Source organism: Grampus griseus, assembly GCF_964374135.1.
Source record: "Grampus griseus genome assembly, chromosome: 3".
Classification (NCBI taxonomy): domain Eukaryota; kingdom Metazoa; phylum Chordata; class Mammalia; order Artiodactyla; family Delphinidae; genus Grampus; species Grampus griseus.
The window spans coordinates 6,302,061-6,322,993 of NC_139019.1; the positions used below are offsets into that span (position 1 = coordinate 6,302,061).

General features: G+C 42.0%; 1 protein-coding gene across 2 annotated transcripts in view; it reads left to right on the forward strand.

Moving 5' to 3' along the window:
• The window catches only part of ADCY2 (adenylate cyclase 2), a gene marked incomplete at its 5' end in the record, with an annotated part of 433,407 nt that overhangs the window by 352,525 nt on the left and 59,949 nt on the right, over positions 1-20,933 (forward strand). For both annotated transcript variants that reach the window (XM_082650879.1, XM_082650880.1), the window contains 2 exons: positions 7,630-7,767; positions 15,620-15,739. In XM_082650879.1, the coding sequence (XP_082507005.1) occupies positions 7,630-7,767; positions 15,620-15,739 (258 nt within the window). The remainder of the gene's footprint in view (positions 1-7,629; positions 7,768-15,619; positions 15,740-20,933) is intronic.

Here is a 20,933-nt window from a genome sequence, read left to right on the forward strand (position 1 = left end):
TTGAAGTCTATTTTCTCTAATGTCAACATAATCAGCTTTCTCATGGTTAGTATTTTCCCAGTGTCCCTTTCCCCATCTTCTTATTCAGCTTTTCCTTGCTATATAGGTGTGTCTCTTGTAAACAACATCTAAGTGTATGTTACGTTCTCTGATCCAAGAGTCTCTTTCTTTTACCTGACAAGTGTAATACATTTATGTGTATTATAATTACTGCTAGTCTTATTTTGCTTTTTTTATCCATCATGTATGTTCTTTGCTTCTGCTTATTTTTCCTCCTCTCCTGCCTTCTCTTGGACGAACGGAGTTTATTCTCCTTTATTCCCTCTAGTGACTTGGCAGTTGCTTTATCCAAGTCTTTTCTTTTAGCAGTTAACGTAAAATATGTAACATGCACATGAGTAACAAGGTCCATTATTGTCTCCATCTTCTTGTGAAGAATACAAGGACCATGATCTAAATCTCTAAATCTGATCATCCTTTTCCATCATCCATGCTAGTGCTGTTTAGATTTTTAAAATTTAAACTATTTTTATTGTTCATTGTTATCACTATTCTTGTTTAACAATCTCTTTGTTCACCGTTCTTCTGAATGCCATTCCTTCCTCCAGATGCAGTGTCCATATTTCCATAGGATTATTCCTTTTGTAATCCCTTCCATGAAAGCCTGTGTATAATATACTCAATCAGCTTTTATATTAAAAAACAGCCTTTTTTCCTCACTGACTAATAATTTAGTCAATAATTTTTCTAACATTTTGAAGACATGAGTCCATATTTTCCTGGATTTTAATGTACTGAGGAGAAATCTACTCTAATTGTTCTTCCTTGGTAGATGTCTTTTCTCTAATTGTTTTTGTAGGATTTCTTCTTTGTCTGTCTTGGTCAACTGACTCCTTGTGTTAAGGAATAGGTTTACTTTCATTTTTCCTGGTTGCGACTCAGTGCATTAATTCAGCCACAGAGTTCATATTGTGTTCCAGGTCCACAAAGCTGTCATCCCATATTTCCTTGTATTTTGCCTCTTTCCCTGTCTTTCGGTTCTATTTTTCTCAAACTTTCATTCCAAGTATGTTGAACCTTTTTATTGTACCTTCTGTGCCTCAACATCATACTTTTTATCTCTTTATATTTCTGTGCTGTTTTACAGGTTGTTTCCTTAAAGCTATCTTACCCTCTTCAGCATAACTATTGAGTATTTAATCTCAATATCTACATGTTTGTCTCTAGAGAGTCTATGGAGCTCATTTTTAAAATATGCCTGTTGCTTTCTCTTAACTGATTATTCATTATGAACTCTAATCCATCTTTTATTAATTTAATCTTATTTTACAGGCTATTTCAGATTGATATAATAATTGCAGATCTTGTGATACTAATTCTACTATCTGTTATTTCTGTTTATTCTTCCTTGTAAGGTCTTCTTATGTAGTTCATAATTTTTGTTTATTATGAGATCATTCAGTAGGGACTGTCCCCTTCCCAACTGGGACGTGCCCTGCACCCTGCAATGTGAAGTATTTTTCATAAGCAGTGTTGTTCTTGCTGCAGCTGGAGCCCCAAGGACTTTCTCTGGTTTTTGGTCTGATTGATAACCACTCATCTTGGAATTCTCATTATGAAGCAGATAATGTGATTTCAAAACCAACACCCATATTTACAGTTTGAATTATCATTGGAAGTTTATTGGTACTTCCTTGATCTAGTGTATGGAGTTCTTCTAGACTTCTCCACATGGAGAGAATAGCCTTCTGAGGCTTCTGGTTTTATTCAGAGGTCTTGGTCCCAGCTGCCCACCTTTGGCAGACCCAAGGCAACATCTTTTCCCTGTGGGCATTAAAAGCCCAGCCCTAGGTAATGTCCAGTTTCAGGACACTCCTAGGCTAGTCCCACAGCCTCAGTCCCGCTAGCAGTGATCTCCTTTTTTCCCAGCCCATAGGAATTTCTCTTTGGGTCCATCGTTAGGATAGGGAGCTTATTGAGCGAGCATCTATTACGTTCTGACTGTTTGCCAAACACCATGCTGCCTCTGGGAATACAAAGATGGGTTATGGGAGTTCCCTGGAGGTCCAGTGGTAAGGACTCGTCACTTTCACTGCCGTGGGCCCAGGTTTGATCCCTGGTCAGGGAACTAAGGTCCCGCAAACTGCACAGCGTGGCCAAAAAAAAAAAAAAAAAAACACAGATGGGCGTGAGGAGGCCACTGTCCCCCACCATGTCTCCACATGGCCAGAGACAAGCATGTCGGCAAAGATGACACAATGTGGGCAGTGCTATGAGGAGCACACAGTGGATGAATGACAGAGGAATATGGCTCGGCCAAGGCGTACCAAAGAAACAGGTTGATTTGGTAAAATATGATTGGGTGAAATAACAGTCTGTGGGAAATCCAAGGACAATTAAATAATTAAAGTAGACACATCAGTCTCTGTGACATTAAATGTTTTAAGTACTTATTGCTGCAACTTGTTGCTGCCATTCAAAAAGATAGTCCCTGCCCAACTAAAATGCCAAAGTAGGAAAGGCAAAGTGTTCCTTTAGACAACTACACAAAAGTGCATTTTTATATGATAAACTTCACCATAGCTTTTAGGCAAGATTTTAGGATGAGTTCTAATAATAAAAATTTGTTACTGAGCCACTGTGATATATTTATAACCTTCTGAAATGTTTCTCATTGTATTAAACTTCACGTATATAAGGACCTACTTCTTTTCAGGTACATCGTTTTATTTTAAAAAGGAACACTAATGAGACTGCAAACACAATCTGCTTTAATAATTATAACATTAAATTATGAGGAATTTTAGAAAGAGAGACTACCAGTCGTTTCCAGTGCAAAAGTTTCAAAAAGAAGAAAAGGAAGGGAGGAAGGAAGAAATGGAAAATATTTTTGGTGGAGATAGTTTTTTCTTTTTTTTAAATCCAAAACACAGATTAAGAGCATTTTATTTTTACATGGAGAATCTCTGCCTCTTCTGGATGAAGAACATTAACATTCATCCACACCCTTTCTAGCAACCCACACTGCTCACCATCCCAAGCACTAACTCCACCATAGGTTGTTTTTGTTTTTGTTTTTTTCCTGGCTGCGTTGAGTCTTCGTTGCAGTGTGTGGGCTTCTCATTGCAGTGGCTTCTCTTTGTTGCGGAGCACGGGCTCTAGACGCTCAGGCTTCACTAGTTGTGGCACATGGGCTCAGTAGCTGCAGCTCGCAGGCTCTAGAGCATGGGCTCAGTAGTTGTGACTCATGGGCTTAGGTGCTCCACAGCATGTGGGATCTTACCAGACCAGGGATGGAACCCATGTCCCCTGCATTAGCAGGCAGACTATTAACCACTGCGCAATCAGCAAAGTCCCCACCATAGGGTTTTCATATAAATTTATATTCTTTCTCCTTGTACATCTCCCACTACAGTTAGTACCAATTCCATATTTATCAGTGGATGCATGTGACATTACCAGCCAAGAGCATTTCTAGAAGGATTTCTAACATTTCTTACTTACAGTGAGCTCGCTGTAAGTAAGAAGAGGCAGTCATAGGATACAGTGAGCCTCACTGATGATCACGGCAGGGAGGAAACAGATTTGGCTGAAACGATTCCAGTGATTAAAGCAAAGATCAAATAGAACGACTACCCTGAGTACAGAGCAGGCATGCTCTCATTTTCATATGCATAGCATCTTCTGAATAAACACCACAATATTCTTTGAGATGTTATCATTCATAATGTCTCATTAGGATGGTGTAAATTTTGATAAACTTTATCTTTCCATCAGGGACTCTGTTTGAATACTTAACCCAAAACAGAATAAACTGAACTAAATTATCATGTTAAGATCCAAGTTGTAATTTTTATTCAGAGCTACAAATGGAATCAATGTTCCCATTTTTCCTTAATCGGATTCTTTCTATCTTAATTTCTTAGTCTTTTTTCTCCTTTCCTCCCATCGTTGGTTTCTTCTCTTCCCCCTAAGGTCTGTATCTTCCTCCTCTTCTTCCCGCACTGTCTTTGTAGTTCAGGGTCCCCATCTCCATCATCATCTTCTGTTTCCTCATCCTTGCCACCAGCAGTGTTACCAGTTTTCATATTTCAGAACAGTTGTATTTATTTTGCCTCTACTTGGTGACAGGATGCAAAGACAGGGGAGGCTGCCTGTCTCCGTGAGCTGGAGAACAATGAGTATTTGGCTTGATAGGTTTAAAAACAATTTCACGGGTGAGACTTGGAGTCACATAGGAAGACTAAACGGAGAAGGAATTGAACCTACCGCATCCTGAATCCGGTGTCCTGAGCCCAACACACGCCAGCCCCACGCATCTTTAATGAGCAGTTCCAAGAAGGGTGCTGTTCGCTGGGCTGAGTAGGAACAGGACAGATTTCCAGGACATTCTGCCACATGTACAGTAGGCACACAGAGGCAGTAGTTTCTAGGGCCACCAGTTTGTAATTTTGCCCAGCGTGTCACGGGAGCAGAAAAAACTCACGTGTGTCTGCCCACATCTGCTTCAGCAAATGACTAGTCTGTTAGCAGAATATAACATATTCCTATTAGATGGTCTATTTGGCAATATTATCACCATGCATTATTCTAAAAATTCAAACAGTAATTTTTTAAATTTCATAATTTCAATAGTATGTCTGTGTAATAACCAGATCATATTTTACCTAATTGACTGTGACATGGAATCTGTAATGTAATATTTAGATTTAAATATTCTCCTAAAATAGCAGTTTTGTGTTTTCTGCTCTTAAAATGTTTATCATATCTATTGACAATTTCTGTGTACAGACACAAAAGCATCCATTTTAATAATTTTCTTTTGAATAAAAACACTAATCCTAGTCACTTAGGATGCAAATACACAAATATTGCCTTAATTTGCCAGAATCCAGCCAAATGTCATCATCTCCTACTGGAATATGAGCTGGATGACTATGATATTCTATTTGAATCTCTGCTCTTTACTCTATTATAGCTTCTCCTCCAGAATGCAGATCTGACTGTGGTCTGTGGTGTTAATATTATTCCAAGTAGCATGCATTGAACAATAGTGGTACACTTTCAGGTGAGTGTCCTCCAGCGGCGTGACCCTGAAAGATACTGCACGTTCACAGCATTAAAGAGCATCTCACTGGAAAACAGACTTAACGCCACCACCAACCCCCGTCCACACCCTGCTTTGGGGAAGAAGCTTACAGCATAAATCTGGCTCCCCCTGAGTTGCTGGTGGGAAGGTGCTCTGCAGAGCCTGGCTGCCAGCCAGTGATTCAGCTCCTGGCAGCCCCTGGAATCCAGGGCAGCACTGCCCCCTTCTCCCAGACAGACTGTAGGAGAAACCAGAGAAAGACCCAGGAGAATCTGCTCAAGGAGTGAGCCCTAAACGCTGTCCTGGGATTCTACATCAGTGGGGGATGTATGCTGCAGACAAATGTTCTGCATCTCTTTATATCAGGATCTGAAGGGGAAAAAAAAAGGCTATAGTGGAATGGAAGGGAAAAAAATGTTTTTTGTTCATCTAGATGTAGAGCAAATAGATTTTTAGTCACTAAAATGTTTCTGAGAAATATTATGTTTTCTTCACAAATATAAGAAGAGTTAACACATATGTCCTGTTCTGGGCACCTTACGTAGCTCATTTAAACTTCGAGGCAGGCACTATTATTCTCATTTTACAGATGAAGAAACTGAGGCCAGAGAGGGTAATTGACTTGCGGAAAGTTTAGCAGCTATAGGGACTTGATGCCGAGACACAGGGCCGGTTACCTTTCTCACTACCTCTCATCCAGTATCACACAGTCTCATTTAATTGTTGTATCAACAGTTAACAAACTGCAGTGCTTACGTCAACAATACTTTAAAGAATAAAGCAGAAAGAAAATGTGAAAGAGGTGGAGAAATAAAAGCACTGTTTATTAGTGCTATTAAGGAATATTCTCTATTTGAATTTTATTGATGTCGCAACAGTTTTATCATTTATATTAACTTACTAGTACAAGTCAAACGTGTATAAGTGTATATTTATCCCTCCTTCTGAAATTTTTCAAAATTATACCTTTTTTTAAATGGTTCCAGGACACGTGGCCTCGGATCCACAGTCCCTTTTGGGTGAAGTTAAAATTCAGATCCCTAGAGAACTCTTAAGAATGCCTGTCAGATCAGATAACATAGGTAAATACCCACTCCGGTGGGTACCGGGATATCCGGCACTGGCCAGGTTTGTGTTACCCACAGGTTAGGATTCTCCCTACTCTGCTCTCTCACCACCGGGCCGAAGGTGGACATCACAGTGCTGCTTCCCCAGGAAGGTGGCCTTGAGGCCTCAGTGAGGTTAGCCCATCACTGAGTTCCCACAGAGCAGAGTCTGGCCCACAGAAGACGGCCAGGGAAAGCTGGCTGTCATTCTATAAAGACCTCAGTTCCTTCCACACAAAAAGAGCTTCTTCGAAACTGTAATGCCGCTCAGTGCAGCATTATTCACTAGCCAACGCCAGTGTCCAACCAGAGATGAATGGATAAACAAAATGTGGCCTATACATAGACGGTTACTCAGCCTTATAAGAAGAAAGAAGTCCTGTCACAGGCTACAGCGTGGAGGAACCCAGAGGACATTATGCCAGCGGAAGTAAGCCAGGCACAGAAAGACAAATACTGCAGGATTCCACTTACATGAGTACTTAGACTGGTCAGAGGCTTAGAGACAGAAAGTAGCATAGTGTTGCCGGGGGAAAGGGGAGTTGTTTCATGGGTGTGGAGTCTCAGTTGTGCAAGATAACAGCTCTAGAGATCTGTAACACAGCAGTGCAGATGCAGTAACACTACTGAACTGTGCACTTAAAAATAGTTTAGAGGGTCCATTTTACATTTTTTAACACAATCAAAAATAAATTTTTTTATAATTAAAAGTAGAGCTTCTCCACGTGGAGGAAGCCCTAGCAGGATGGGATGAGGTCGAGCCATCGCCACAAGCCTCAGCTGAGAACGCTGGGTGTTGTCTTCACAGGTACAGGCACCAAACTATTTTATGGTCCAGTTGTATTCTTAGGATTAGTTGTGTGTTGATCGCTTTCTGTGTCAATCACCTGAACTTATGAAACCTGCCTCCTCATAGCTGTGATCTGAGACCCAACACATCCCCCAGAGTGGTTTAATTACCTGGCATATTTTTCCTTTACCAGAAGAATTTTTAAACATAATTTCAGGTCTCCTTTTTTTTTTTTTTTTTTTTTGCTGTACGCCGGCCTCTCACTGTTGTGACCTCTCCCGTTGCGGAGCACAGGCTCCGGACGCGCAGGCTCAGCGGCCATGGCTCATGGGCCCAGCCGCTCCACGGCATGCGGGATCCTCCCGGACCGGGGCACGAACCCGTGTCCCCTGCATCGGCAGGCAGACTCTCAACCACCGCGCCACCAGGGAAGCCCTCAGGTCTCTTTTAAAGGCCGTACAAGCACATCCTAATTTGTCATAGAAACGTAATTAATTTGTTCCTAATTTGTAACAATGATGCCAACATAGTCTACTTCTTCAATCTGTGAAGAGTATCGAGGCATCCTGTGGTTTTAAACATCCTTGAGAAACTTGAGAAAATACATAAAAGAGCAACGCCTTTCTTTTTCTTTCTCCTCCCAGCAATGCAGCAAAAAAGCGTCCGCCTCTCTCCTGTGGCTTTTGAAGTCGTCGGGCATCATCGCCAAGCGCCCCTGGCCTCGGATCTCCCTGACGGCCATCACCACGGCCATCATACTAACCATGGCCGTGTTCAACATGGTGAGTCAGGGCCCCGCCAGGCGGTGCCTGTCTCACGGGATTTGGAAACCTTTCCCACAGCTCCTTCAGTGACACCAATTGCCGCCTGTTAAATTCAGCCCTCAACCGCTGCAGCAGCGGCTTCGCTAAGGGGAAGGCTGCAGACTGGGGAAACCACCGCGAGGAAGGGAGGCTCCTTCCAGCTGTTTCCTACCTCCTAGCTCGTCTTGGCTCCGGCTACAGAAATGCCACCAAGTGTCAGCAGGGTGGTCAGCCAGGGGTAACAGAACCAGCAAATTAAGGAGAGCGCAGTGGGAAAGGTGTCCTGCTCTGGGGTTTCAAGGGCCTGATTTCAAACATCAGCTCCCACCTTACCAGCTGTTCGATTTTGGAGAATTTTCATTACACACTTCCACAGGCTCCACTTCACTTCTCATGAGAAAACTGAGAACTTCGTTCAGTTCTCAGTGAGAACTCACACTTCTCGACCAGGGTGGATGTTTAAGGCATGAACCGATGCTCTGAGCACACTTAAGGCGGCCTGAGGTATGTGGTAAATATTGAACCAGTGGTCGCTCTCACTGTATCAATATTATTACTGGTATAGCCCTAAAAATAGACACTTAAGTAATCAGTGCACATTGGGACACAACTTTATTATTATTCTGACATCATCACCATCAACCATAAGGCGTTCATTTCCTTCCTATGTTGGGTGTTTCACTAGTGTTGGAACCACAGTGTCATGAGTATACTCCTTGCCTTCCGGAAACACAAAACCAGGTTGTGGAGAAGAGGCGCATGTGTTACGTAATAAAGACATAGTTTTCATAGGTGAGACTAATGAGCATTCATTCAGCAAAAAATATATATTGAGCATAGATATGCACCTGGTACATCACTAGATCCTCAGAACCCAAAGACAGTTTGCCCCCCAGGAGTTCCCAGTGGAGTTTAGGAGACCGACAGCTGGGAAAACTTATAAAAGTGTCTGAGAGCCAACCATGGAAGTGTGTAGGGGGCAAGGACAGGGGAGCCAGGCTGCGGGACAGGATTCTGAAGGATGGGCAGAAGGAGTTCCCCCAGATGGTGGACGGAAGATGAGAAGGAAGGGAGGCATTTGGCATCTAGGACAAAGAAGAGAGAGAAATTTGTACCAAGTAGCAGCAAAAAAATAAGGCTGAAAGAGTAGGTGAGGACCTTGAATATTTGCTTGGGGTTTGTCCTCAATGTCGTACTATGGGTCGTACAGTTTCTCCAGACACACCTGGAGATTCAGGTGAGGGTCATGCCAGCTGGAAGGCGGATGGGCTGAGGTGCTAGCTGCAGAGGTGGGAGGGCCCCTTCCTCCACTTCACTTTGCCTCGAAGTCCATCTTAAGGTCACCTGGAAAGGAGGTGGCAGAGAAGCCTTAGCTTGCCCTCCTTCCTCCCACTTCCTGCGCATCAGGAGGTTGGGGATGGATTCCTGAGTGTCCTCCCGTGTGCCTAACTGGAGGACAAGTGAGCTGGCTTCTCCCACCTCACTTAACGACATGCCCCAGCTCCCTGTAGGAGCTCCCCTGAGAAAGGACATGAGGTCGGGCCCTACTGTAGGTCTTCCCAGGCACAGGCCAGTGAGAGGTGTCACCATGGCTTTGCCTTCCTCTACCCACCTGCTCAGCCTCAGAGGTCAGCTCAGGAAGGGGCTGCTCCCACTTGCCCCTGTGCAGTTAGAACTAATGGTGGCTGTTGCGGGGAGAGGGCTCAGCAGTCAAGCCCACGCAGCCAGCGGGCTTCCCCAGGGCCAGCCTGTGTTCCTATGTGGAGCTGTCTTGCTGTGTCAAGTTCACCATGACAGCTCCACCATCCTGGCCCCTCCTCCCGGACTTCTCCCCAGGCTCATCAGCCTCCTCCTGGACATTCACGGCATCTGAGGCTGTCTTTCTGCTCCAGGGATGATGAGACCTTCCCTCCGGGGATGGAGGCCTCCTCTTCTAGGTCTCAGGCATACCTAGACCGTGACATCATTTATTATCAACAAGGGCTTCATCAGGACTGACTGGGGAAGAGCTGGGAAATGGTGCCCTGTCTGGACAGGTAATTCCCTCAAGAATACCCTGCTCAGGAGGGACTTCAGATCGCAAGGGCTCCAGGGGAGGTTGGCAGCAGTCAACCTGAGGCACGTGCTCACGAGGGCCCCAGACCGTGGGCCAAGGGCTGTCTGCGTGACGACCCAAGGATATTGTGACTGTGGCCCCAGAGCTGTCACCAGAGCAGGGGAGCCCTCAGGATGAGGAATGTGACATGAGGGACTGGAGACTAGACAAGAGGGCCTTTCCTGGAAGAGCCCTTCAGCAAGTATCTCACTAGCCATTAGGACCCCTAGGTTTCCTGCACAGGCAGTATCGTGGCTATTGCATGAGCATATGAATCTATCACCACAGAGGAAGATGGACAGAGACACAAAGGGCAGTGGTGAGAGACTGGAGAAACAGGAGCATTTCCTGAAATGGGTTCCTCGTGCTGGACTTTGTAACAGGCATGCGTGTATTAGTCCTGCTGCCCTGAGACCCAGCTGTCCAGGAGAAAGTGCCAGCAAGCTCTGAGAAGAGCTCAGTAAATCAGGCTGTGGGAGACATCTGGGACAGAAGTGAGCTCCACCGTGAAGGAGGAGGGGATGGGGCTGGGAGAAACAGAACGACTTGAAGGACAGCAGTAGCTAGAGTTCTGAGTGGTTCCAACAAACACCGAGTGTGTTCCGTTGCCCTGACGAGTGTTGACCCCCTGTGCCCTTATAATCGTCTCCTCAACCCTCAAGAGTGTGTTCACTCACCTGTGTGCTCATTTACCTGTGCACTCACCTGTGCACCCATTTACCTGTGCACTCACCTGTGCACCCATTTACCTGTGCACTCACCTGTGCACCCATTTACCTGTGCACTCACCTGTGTGCTCATTTACCTGTACACTCACCTGTGAGCTCATTTACCTGTGCACTCACCTGTGCACACATCCTGAGCGGTGACACATGTAACACAACATCCACACACCTAAGAGCAAGGGGTGTTTTACTTATTTATTTTTTCACGTGTCCTGGGAAAGCACCCTCTATATAAGGAGGGGCCGTTCCGTAGTTACTAAGTGAGAGAATGAATGAATGAATGTGTAAGCAGGCAACCCTTTAAAAAAGAAAAAATATTTCATGAAATCCAATTTGACCTTATAAAGCCAGGATTTATCACCTAGTTTTTAAAAGACAGACTCGAAATGGGAAACAAATCTTATTCGAAGCTGGTTGTATTTCTCCTAGGATAATTAGTGATTGACGGGCAGTTCAATCACTGTCTATAAATGTTGCATGAGCTCAGCATTTAGGAGTAGATATTTTTACAGTAACTGCAATCCCTTTGGAGAGAAGAAATATATCTTCTGTACCGGAAACACACTTCCAATGTCATTTTCCTTCCTCAGAAAGAAGGAAGTGCATTGCCCAGTGAGGTCGAGAAGTCTATGGAAGACACATTAAAAGTATGATGGGTGAGCTTTGAGAAAGAATGAAATAAGGCTCCACGCACTGAGCTGCCCCTTGGTATCAGGGGCTGCAGGACAAGGAACAAGCTAAATTAATTTGTTTCTGTCCATTATTTTTCTTGATACCTGGTGAAATTAGTGGTTCCCTCCCATGCAGATGTTCTCCTTGTATTTATTTCAAAGAAACATCACAAAACAGTATGAAATGCAGCATTAGGTAGACAAAGGAAATCGCTTTCCCTAGATCTTGAGCTTTCTTGTCATTTCTTATTCATCACAGAAGGGGAAGGACTGGTCCATCAGGGTGCCACCTTTGAACGCATCTGATGATTTACAGAGAAATGCTCTCCAGCTATTCGGATCCCCGACCTCCTGCATTTTGACTGCATAAGGCAGACACAGGGTCCTGTGTCCCCAGCCACACTGCACGGTGCTGTGAAGTCCCTTGGGTCACTCACATCACCAGGGGGTGCCAGTGCAGCGCTGAGACCTGGGCTGATAGAATTGAGCATCTTTGGGGTGCCACGCCAGGGAAGTGGGCTCCAGGTCCCTCACTCACATTCTGGGAAGATGGCCCCCCCTGCTGGGGATGTGGGTACAGTCTTTACCTGCACGCGGTCGAATGCTCCTAGCGGGGTTTCTGTGCCTTTTCTCCTAGCCCCACTTCAAACCTCCATCCAGGAGAGGTTTCTATTTAATGTAGTACCTGTATAGCTTTTAAACTTATCTTGGTACTTCTTCTAAGAATACAGTTCCTAGACTAACTGAGCCCTATCCCCACGTTGTAGTTTTGCTCTTTCTTAGCAGTGATTAACCCATGAGGCTAATCCAGGTGCTGGACTCATCACATTCCAGGGAAGAGCAGCTCTTTTGTGTGGGAGTTAGGCGAGGGGCTGCCTTCATGAGCAAGCTGCGCTTAAGTCACTGGGAGGATAATTCTCTGTCAGGAAACTTCATCTTTCTAAAGTCACAGCACATTCATATCCTCTTCTGTAGCTCCTGTGATTTTGAAGCATTCTTTTAGAGACAAGGCAAAACCTTTCTTCCCTCTTTTTTTTTTTTTTCTGTTTTCAATGTTTGTTATTTTTCCTTTGGGGAAAATATATACAACATAAAGTTTATCGTTTTAACCATTTTTAAGTGTACAATTCAGGGGCATTCAGTACCTTTGCAGTATTATGCAAACCATCACCACTATCTATTTCCAGAACTTGTTCATCATCTCAGACTCTGTACCCATGAACAATAACTCCCCACTTCCCTGGCCTCTGGTAACCTCTACTCTGCTTTCTGTTATGATAAACTTACCTATTCTAGAATACCTCGTCTATGTGAGATTACATGATATTTGTCTTTTTTGTGTGTGGTTTATTTCACTTCCAATAATGTTTTTAAGGTTCTCATTTTCCCTTTGATGCCCAGTCCCTCCACAGCGGGGGAACCTCTCAGTTTGCCCTGGATTTTTCCAGCCAGTGGCAAACAGCCCTTATTAACTACTTTTCTATCATCACCACCATCACTCTCTTTACCTCAGAGAGGAGAGAAGCCTTAGGGATGATGTGAGGGCTGAGGCCACCCACGAGCTCCCTCTGCCACTGACTGTGTGGATGGACCCTTCCACACTGACCCTCCGCATGGATTTTTAGTCCCTAATGTTTATCCCGAGGCTGAATTTTCACAGCCCTTACAAGAGCTGGGGTCAACAGGGATGGTGTTCCTTTAACTCTCATTACACACTAATATAAATGACGAAATGTCCAGGTCAGGTTTATTTAAAATGAATTGTGAGACTTTACCAGGACATTTAAAATACCTGATGTTCACCAAACACCCCAATAAAAAGTGGAAAAAAACAGCCAGTTATCCAGACATTTTTTTTCAGATAGAGGGTTTCGGGTAGCAAATTGCAAAAAGCCTGTGTGTTTTGTTCCATTTTTGTTTCCAGCTGACTGTTTAGAACCATGTCTGAGAAGCTCAAATCCTCTGCCTTTTTTTTTCTGACATTTTGGCAGTGTCGTCATGTGATGCCTCACACCATTTTGCAACTTCTCCGAGAAACTTCCCAGAGAATATTATAAATAGCCCAGCTTTGTGAGCCACATAGACAAGGAGTTAGCCGTGGTTAACTAGTAGTTAATTGGTAATCTAATTCTAATTAGTTAATTTCTTCTGTTTCCAACCAAATGACAAGCAATGATGTTATCAGTCTATTAACACGGTATTAAATCACATGTTCACAATTTAATATTATTTGAAAAACATAATTCTGAGATGTTTCACATTACCTGGGAAATGTAAAATTTGGAAGGAGGGCTAAAAATAGCACTTAGTTAGGATATCTTGTCCAGGATGAGGGTATCGTTTTCCCAATTCTGACAAAGGTTGTAGAATATTAAAATAGATCGAGAGGCGTTCCCCCAAATAATTATGTTACTAGAAATTCATTCTGTGCAGAAGATTGTGGCACTTTAACACGGAAGGGAGAGGGATGTGGATTGATAACCCTCGAGCTTGGACTGGCTATCATTAGGAGTTTGTTATTTTAAAGTGACTAAGGGGACAGAAGAGGAAAATTGATTCCAAACTGCAGTGTGATGCCACATAGACAGAATGAAGAGGTTCTTGATTTTAGGGGTAGTTAATTAAACACTGGAAAAAAGTAGCAGAAGGGGGTTAATGAAGCATTCCTGATGTATTGCTTTAAGTTCTCCACTGTTTTTCAAGTTCGAGCCATCTTATCATTGCCGCGCGTCCTTGCAAGACAAAACTTTCACAGGACATATTTCTACTCCTTGTACAGCAAGAATTTAGTTTCTTCTTTATACGCTGATATAATCAAGAAGGATTTTTAAAATTATTTTAAGATCTCAGGTGCCTGAGGCTAGTAACCTATCAAGCTAAACAGTCTCCTTCTATTTGTTGTATCTTGATTCTTTAATATTTAAATCAATTGTATGTTGGGTCTGTCAAATCTAAATTGTTAACATTTTGGAACCTTATGTTTGCCAAGCAATTCCTTCATTTCTTTTCCTGATATACTTTTTTCCAAATAATTAGCACATTTATCTTTCAGCCAGGGGTTGTGACATTTCTGATAAATTCTTTAGTAGTAAATAAAGAAATCGACTACATTTATTTGACTTTTCAATCAGTGTTTTGCAGCATTTTATCAAATGGGCAAAAACACTGTACCTAGTATCATTCTTGGAATCTCAGAGGAAACGTTCTCAAGAATATACTATTTAGTATATTTAAATATATCCATATATTTATTTAAATGCCTTCGTATTTACCTCAGTAAATTACTGTAGGTATTTGACAAAAACTCTGCCATCAAAGGAAACAAACCAAAGAAAGGAAGGAAACAAAAGCAACCATTGAAACGCTACAGGGAAGTTTTACTTTTTAGACCTGGAATATAGATGGTTAGCCCTGTGCCGAAGACCTAGCCTAGTTTCATGGATGGGATGAATCTCTTTCATAAGGGAACCTGGCCTGAGTGATGCTCTAGTTTACCTTCACTGAACACTTCTCTGACCCGCAGCCGTGGTATGGAAAGTAACTGATCCTTGGTTACCTAACAGTTTGTGCTGCAGCTCGTCTAGGAAAGAGACAGAAAGGGAGAGAAACAGAGATAGAGACAGAGAAGGAGAGCGAGAGAGTGACACTTTCCTTCTGGGTGCTGGTATTGGTGACCATTACATAAGAGCTAATCATTTTTATTTTCTCAGGATGACTTCTTTCCTTTTGAAATCAGGACCCCCTTTCCAATAGTCCTAAGAGCATCCTTCCTTTCCAAATTCAATCCCTCGTGATCCTGAGATGCCAAGCACTCACAAATAATAGAGACAATGCCAGTTACTGCATTTTTCCCATAAAATTATTTTCTTAATATAAAAAAAAAAACTCATATAACTGCATTGACTCATTTAACGTTTGAGCCACGATGGTGAAGATCCTGCAAAAACACATTGTGAAGACTCCGATCTCCTGCTGCAGAATTGAAAATGTGAGGGTTGTGATGTCAGGTCATAATTCTAACCAAACCCTCTGCCCTGTCCTTGGTTCATTTTAAAATTTATATTTAACAAGGTGCTTCTGTTGTCTTTAACGTCAACTCGGGAGTTCTGGAATTCACTATGAAGTGCAGAGCACAACAAGAGTTATTTACTTATTCAATAGAAATTCTGAAAGCCTCAAAGAGAAGATGAAGGGATTAGCCCCGGAAGTAAAGATGCTGAGTTGCCTACACAATCCTGCTCACAGAGGTGACAAAACACGTCATTAATAAACTTGGCACCCACCTGCTAACTCTTTACTCTCCTTTGCACTAATTCATTGTAAAAACACTTTCCTTGCAGTTTTTCCTGAGCGAGTCAGAGGAGACAATTCTTCCAACTGCCAATGCGTCAAACACAAGTCTTCCTGCCTTATACAGTCAGGTAGCAATGCTGCGTGCGCAAAATTTGTTTTTCCTGCCGGTAAGAACATCTCCCTTGTTATTATTGCTTTTGTTGTTTTCCTGTATGCTGTTACATATTGAATGGCATGGCCTGCACCTCATCTGTTGTAGACTTGACTTTTCTTCTTCAGATTCCATATCTGAGTATGTCCTGACCGAGTAAAAATTGCCAGGCTTCAGCAGAAAGTCGCAGCCAACGGGCACCGATTAGACCACATGTGGAAACTTTCAATGGCATTTTGAGGCTCTCACGGGTGACTCGTGCCTTTATTCTCTTAATGCTACATTTTAATTTTTTTTTATTGAAGTATAGCTGATTTACAATGTTGTGTTAATTTCTGCTTTATAGCAAAGTGATCCAGTTATACATATATATATTCTTTTTCATATTCTTTTCCATTATGATTTCTCACAGGATATTGAATATAGTTCCCTGCGCTATGTCATAGGACCTTGTTGTTTATCCCTTCTGTATATACTAGTTTGCATCTGCTGACCCCAAACTCCCACTCCATCCCTCCCCGCACCTTTGCAACCACAAGTCTGTTCTCTATGTCTGTGTCTGTTTCTTTTTCATAGATAAGTTCATTTGTGTCATAGTTTAGATTCCACATATAAGTGATATCATATGATATTTGTCTTTCTCTGTCTGACTTACTTCACTTAGTATGATAATCTCTAGTTGTATCCATGTTGCTGCAAATGGCATTATTTCATTTTTCTTTACGGCTGAATAATATTCCATTGTGTATATGTACCACATCTTCTTTATCCATGCATCTGTCGATGGGCATTTAGGTTGCTTCCATGTCTTGGCTGTTGAGCATAGTGCTGTGATAGGGGAACATGTATCTTTTTGAATTATAGTTTTCTCTGGGTGTATGCCCAGGAGTGGGATTGCTGGATCATATAGTAACTCTATTTTTAGTTTTCTGAGGAGCCTCCATACTGTTTTCCATAGTGGCTGCACCAGTTTATCTTAATGCTACATTTTATAGAATGTATCCCAGCATGTAGCATTCGATTGTATGTCACTGAATTGTTGCTTACAGATTTTGCTAATTGTTCCCGTGAATTAGCGTTAGCTTCCTGACTCTGTGATGACAGGGACCACAGTTCATATTTCTCCCTCTCCTTTGGCTGCAAATGCTGTCCAGTAATTGTGTCTTCAAATTCTCCTTACTAACTGACCCTTACTAAGGGCCTAGATTGAAATTTCAAAACTTACTAACACATCAGTCATTTAAATGAAAGGAGTTAAATCAATTATTTACTGCTTAATAACTTCTTTCTTCCATGAATTGTTTGTGGAAAAAAAATGATTTTGATACTCTCCTTTCCATTTTCTGAATAATCGTCTAAAGGTAGCATAGGTTCTTCCCATTTTGTTTATGTCACATATTCCAGGCCCTGAAATTGGTCATTTAATATGTATATTTTACAATTTTTCTACCAATTTTTTAAAACTCCATTAGCTCTGGTGATAAAGGAAACTGCCTTTCTTTCTCCCTTTGATATTAGGCTTTGATCCTTTTTCCCATCTCATCATTTCAATTTCCTGGGACGCTCACAGCTCTGTGTACAGAGAGTAGGGGCGTCTGGTGTTCCTTTAAGCCATGACAGCTAACCGGAGTCCATAGCAATGTCCCCACAGACTCAGGAAGAGAGGATGGCATAAGCTTCGTCCCATATCCACGGGGTCCTGGCCTTCATGTTAGGCATTATTGTGAACCCCAGGGAGGATTGGACACCATCTTTTCTATTTCAGTTATGTGAAAAATGAGGGATGGGATTCATGATGAGGGTTTATTGGCTGTGACCTCACTGTGGGCAGTTTGGAACCCCATTCTTTAGAGAATGATTCGAACTACCTGTGTGGTCTGGCTCTTCCTCCTTGGATGGATGGTATTAGCACACACATGGTCCATCAGCCCCTGGAGGGAGGACAAGCCTCCAAACCATCCCCATGCTGCATTCATAAGGCACTTTAACAACTTACAGGAAACATGCATCTTCATAGGAAAGGAAAGTATAGCTGGCAAATCATCTTTTTAAGAAAATCTCTCTATCCAATATTTTTGGGTTGAACAGCTCACCGTCCTTGGCCCCCCTAACAGCAATAAGGTCATCAACCTGAATTTCATTTAAGTAAGTCTGCCCATGATACCTTATTTTCAGAAGAAGCAAATCATTAGAAACCCAAAATGGCAAAAAAGAACATTTCCTCCACCTTCAACGATTCTGAAAAAGCACACGGTAGACTTTTCAAAATCTAGGTCAGACTTAGTCAGTAGGCTACTATTGTTCCAATAATAAGTCCTCAGAAAGAGGATTATGATGGGCTTTGCCAAGGAAGCCCCTCATGCTCATGTACTCTCTGTACAGAAACGACATTATTAACTCATGAGTTTAGGGGTCCCAGAGGAGCCTGGAGACATCCTGGCTTCCCTCTTAATAGATTGGAAGGAACATTGGGAAAGCCGTTTGTGGATGTGCATGATGTCTGCATTTTTACTCTCAAACCCCATCATATATGACACCTGAGGTTGACAGTGGATGTGAAGGAGCATCCGCAGGCACTGATGCAGGAGGTAAACAGTGATATAGCTCTTCCTAATGGCCATTTATAGCAGTCATCCAAAAGCATAGAAGTAGACACAGTTTGCACCCTGCAATGCTGACTTTAATGGCCATTTATAACAGTCATCAAGAAGCATAGAAACAGACAGTTTGTACCCTGCAATACTAACTTTAATGGCCATTTATAGTAGTCATCAAAAAGCATAGAAACAGACATAGTTTTCACCCTGCAATACTAACTTTAATGGCCATTTATAATAGTCATCAAAAAGCATAGAGGGCTTCCCTGGTGGCAGAGTGGTTGAGAATCTGCCTGCTAATGCAGGGGACATGGGTTCGAGCCCTGGTCTGGGAGGATCCCACATGCGGTGGAGCAACTAGGCCCGTGAGCCACAACTACTGAGCCTGAGCGTCTGGAGCCTGTGCTCTGCAACACGAGAGGCTGCGATAGTGAGAGGCCTGCGCACCGCGATGAAGAGTGGCCCCCTCTTGCCACAGCTAGAGAAAGCCCTCGCACAGAAATGAAGACACAACACAGCAAAAATAAATTAATTAATTTATAAATTCCTACCCCCAACATCTTAAAAAAAAAAAAAAAGCATAGAAACAGACATAGTTTTCACCCTGCAATACTAACTTTAGAAAGTAATTTTAAAGGTGCAAAGATTTAGCTACCAGGGTGTTCGTCAACAGGTTTATGTAACAATAACAACAAAGAAAGGAAAAGAAAGCAAACAACCTAAAAGTTAGAATAAATTTAACTGTTTAAACAAATTTTGTTATGAACATACAATAAGATTATATCCAGCCGCTACAAAAGATGTTGTAGAAAACTATTTAATGACATAGAAATATATACTTATAAGCTATTAAGTGAGAAGTATCATTTAAAAACATTCCAAACAATCCGTTCCCAATTTTCTAAAATAATAATACCAATAACAAGTAGCACACACACCAAAAATAAAAGCTGGAAAGATATACAAAACAATTAATCATGGGGCAAGTTGGATGTTGGATTATAGGAGATGCTTACTTTTTATACGTGTCCTTTGTATATTTCCTAATTTTTAACCTCAGGTGTATTATTTCTGTAGCAGAAGAGAAAGTCATTTAAAAATGTCCAACAGAATCAACCAGAAAGAATCTTTGCCATGTAGGCAGTTCACACTATATCAGGCATGTATATCATTTCATCCACAAAACTATCCTGTGAGTTAGATATTGGAATAACTGTTTTCCAGGTGAGGAAACTGAAACCAAAAGATACTTAAGTAAATTGCCAAAGAGGACAGTGGCTGCTCCCTTGGTGTCAAAATGCAAGTTGATTTCATTGATTAATAAATGAAAAGTATTAATAACTATGTGAACCAATTTTAACGTAGTTACCTAATATTAAGTAATAGTAATATATTATATTTAAATAATATTAACAAATAATACTTAATAAAAATATTAACTAATAATTATATCAACTATTAAAACTATATAAAAATAAGGTTCTTAGTAATAGTGTCCTAATAGAACTCAGCTCAGGAGCCTACAGCCAGAGCTCTTGACATCCAGCGACCTCCCTGTAGGGCTACCTTATGTAGGAGAGGCAGCTGATCTTCAGAGCTCCCAGCCTGGCCGCCTTCCGTTATTCTTCCTTATTGACACATTCCCTCTGTCGCTACCTTCAGGGTCCCAACCTACCTTTAATGAATTCCCACATCACCTTGCACATGGCCTCCAAGCCTTCTAGAAAGGCTTATTTAATAGAAAAGGGACTAAAAGGCTACTTCCCATAACATATGTATTTTAGTAACCCTAACCTTAACCCTAACCCTGAAATGTGAAAACGTTTTAAAAGCCTAAGAATGAATTTTAAAATGTGAAATCATAGACATATTTTATAGGTATTGGCACATATTTCAAACTAGGGGTGTTTCAGAAAACTTTTAGAATCCTACTGCCCCCAATCCCCTGAAATGCACATGCACACATTCACACACACACACACACACACACACTCACTCACTCATGTAAAGGGCTCATTATTCTGCTTCTCATTCACTTAGGCTGAACTGTTGATAACATTCATTCTAATAATGATTTTCAGCAGAATTTTAGCAGCAGAATCCTTTTTAAAATCAAATTTTAGGGTGGGGTGGAGGGACAGATTGGGAGTTTGGGACTGACGTGTACACACTGCTGTATTTAAAATAGATGACCAACAAGGACCTACTGTACTGCACAGGGAACACTGCTCAATATCCTGTAATAACCTAAATGGGAAAAGAATTTGAAAAAGAATAGATATATGTATAAGTGAATCACTTTGCTGCACACCTGAAACTAACACAACATTGTTAATCAACTATACTCCAATATAAAATAATTTTTTTTAGAAAAAGAAGAAAAATAAAAGAAAAAGTCTTACAAAGAGCTCCAGTTTATAACAAGAATAGCAGAATTTATATGGCTTCCCATGGGCCAGGCACTGCTCTGTGCACTTTACTTTTATTATCTTCTTTAATCTTCACAAGAATTCGTCAAAGTGGGCTTTATCGTCCTCCTTACCTTGGGTCACCTGTGCAGGGGACAGGCATGCCTTTATTTGTACCAGCGAGCTGCTTTATGAGTCGAAGGGC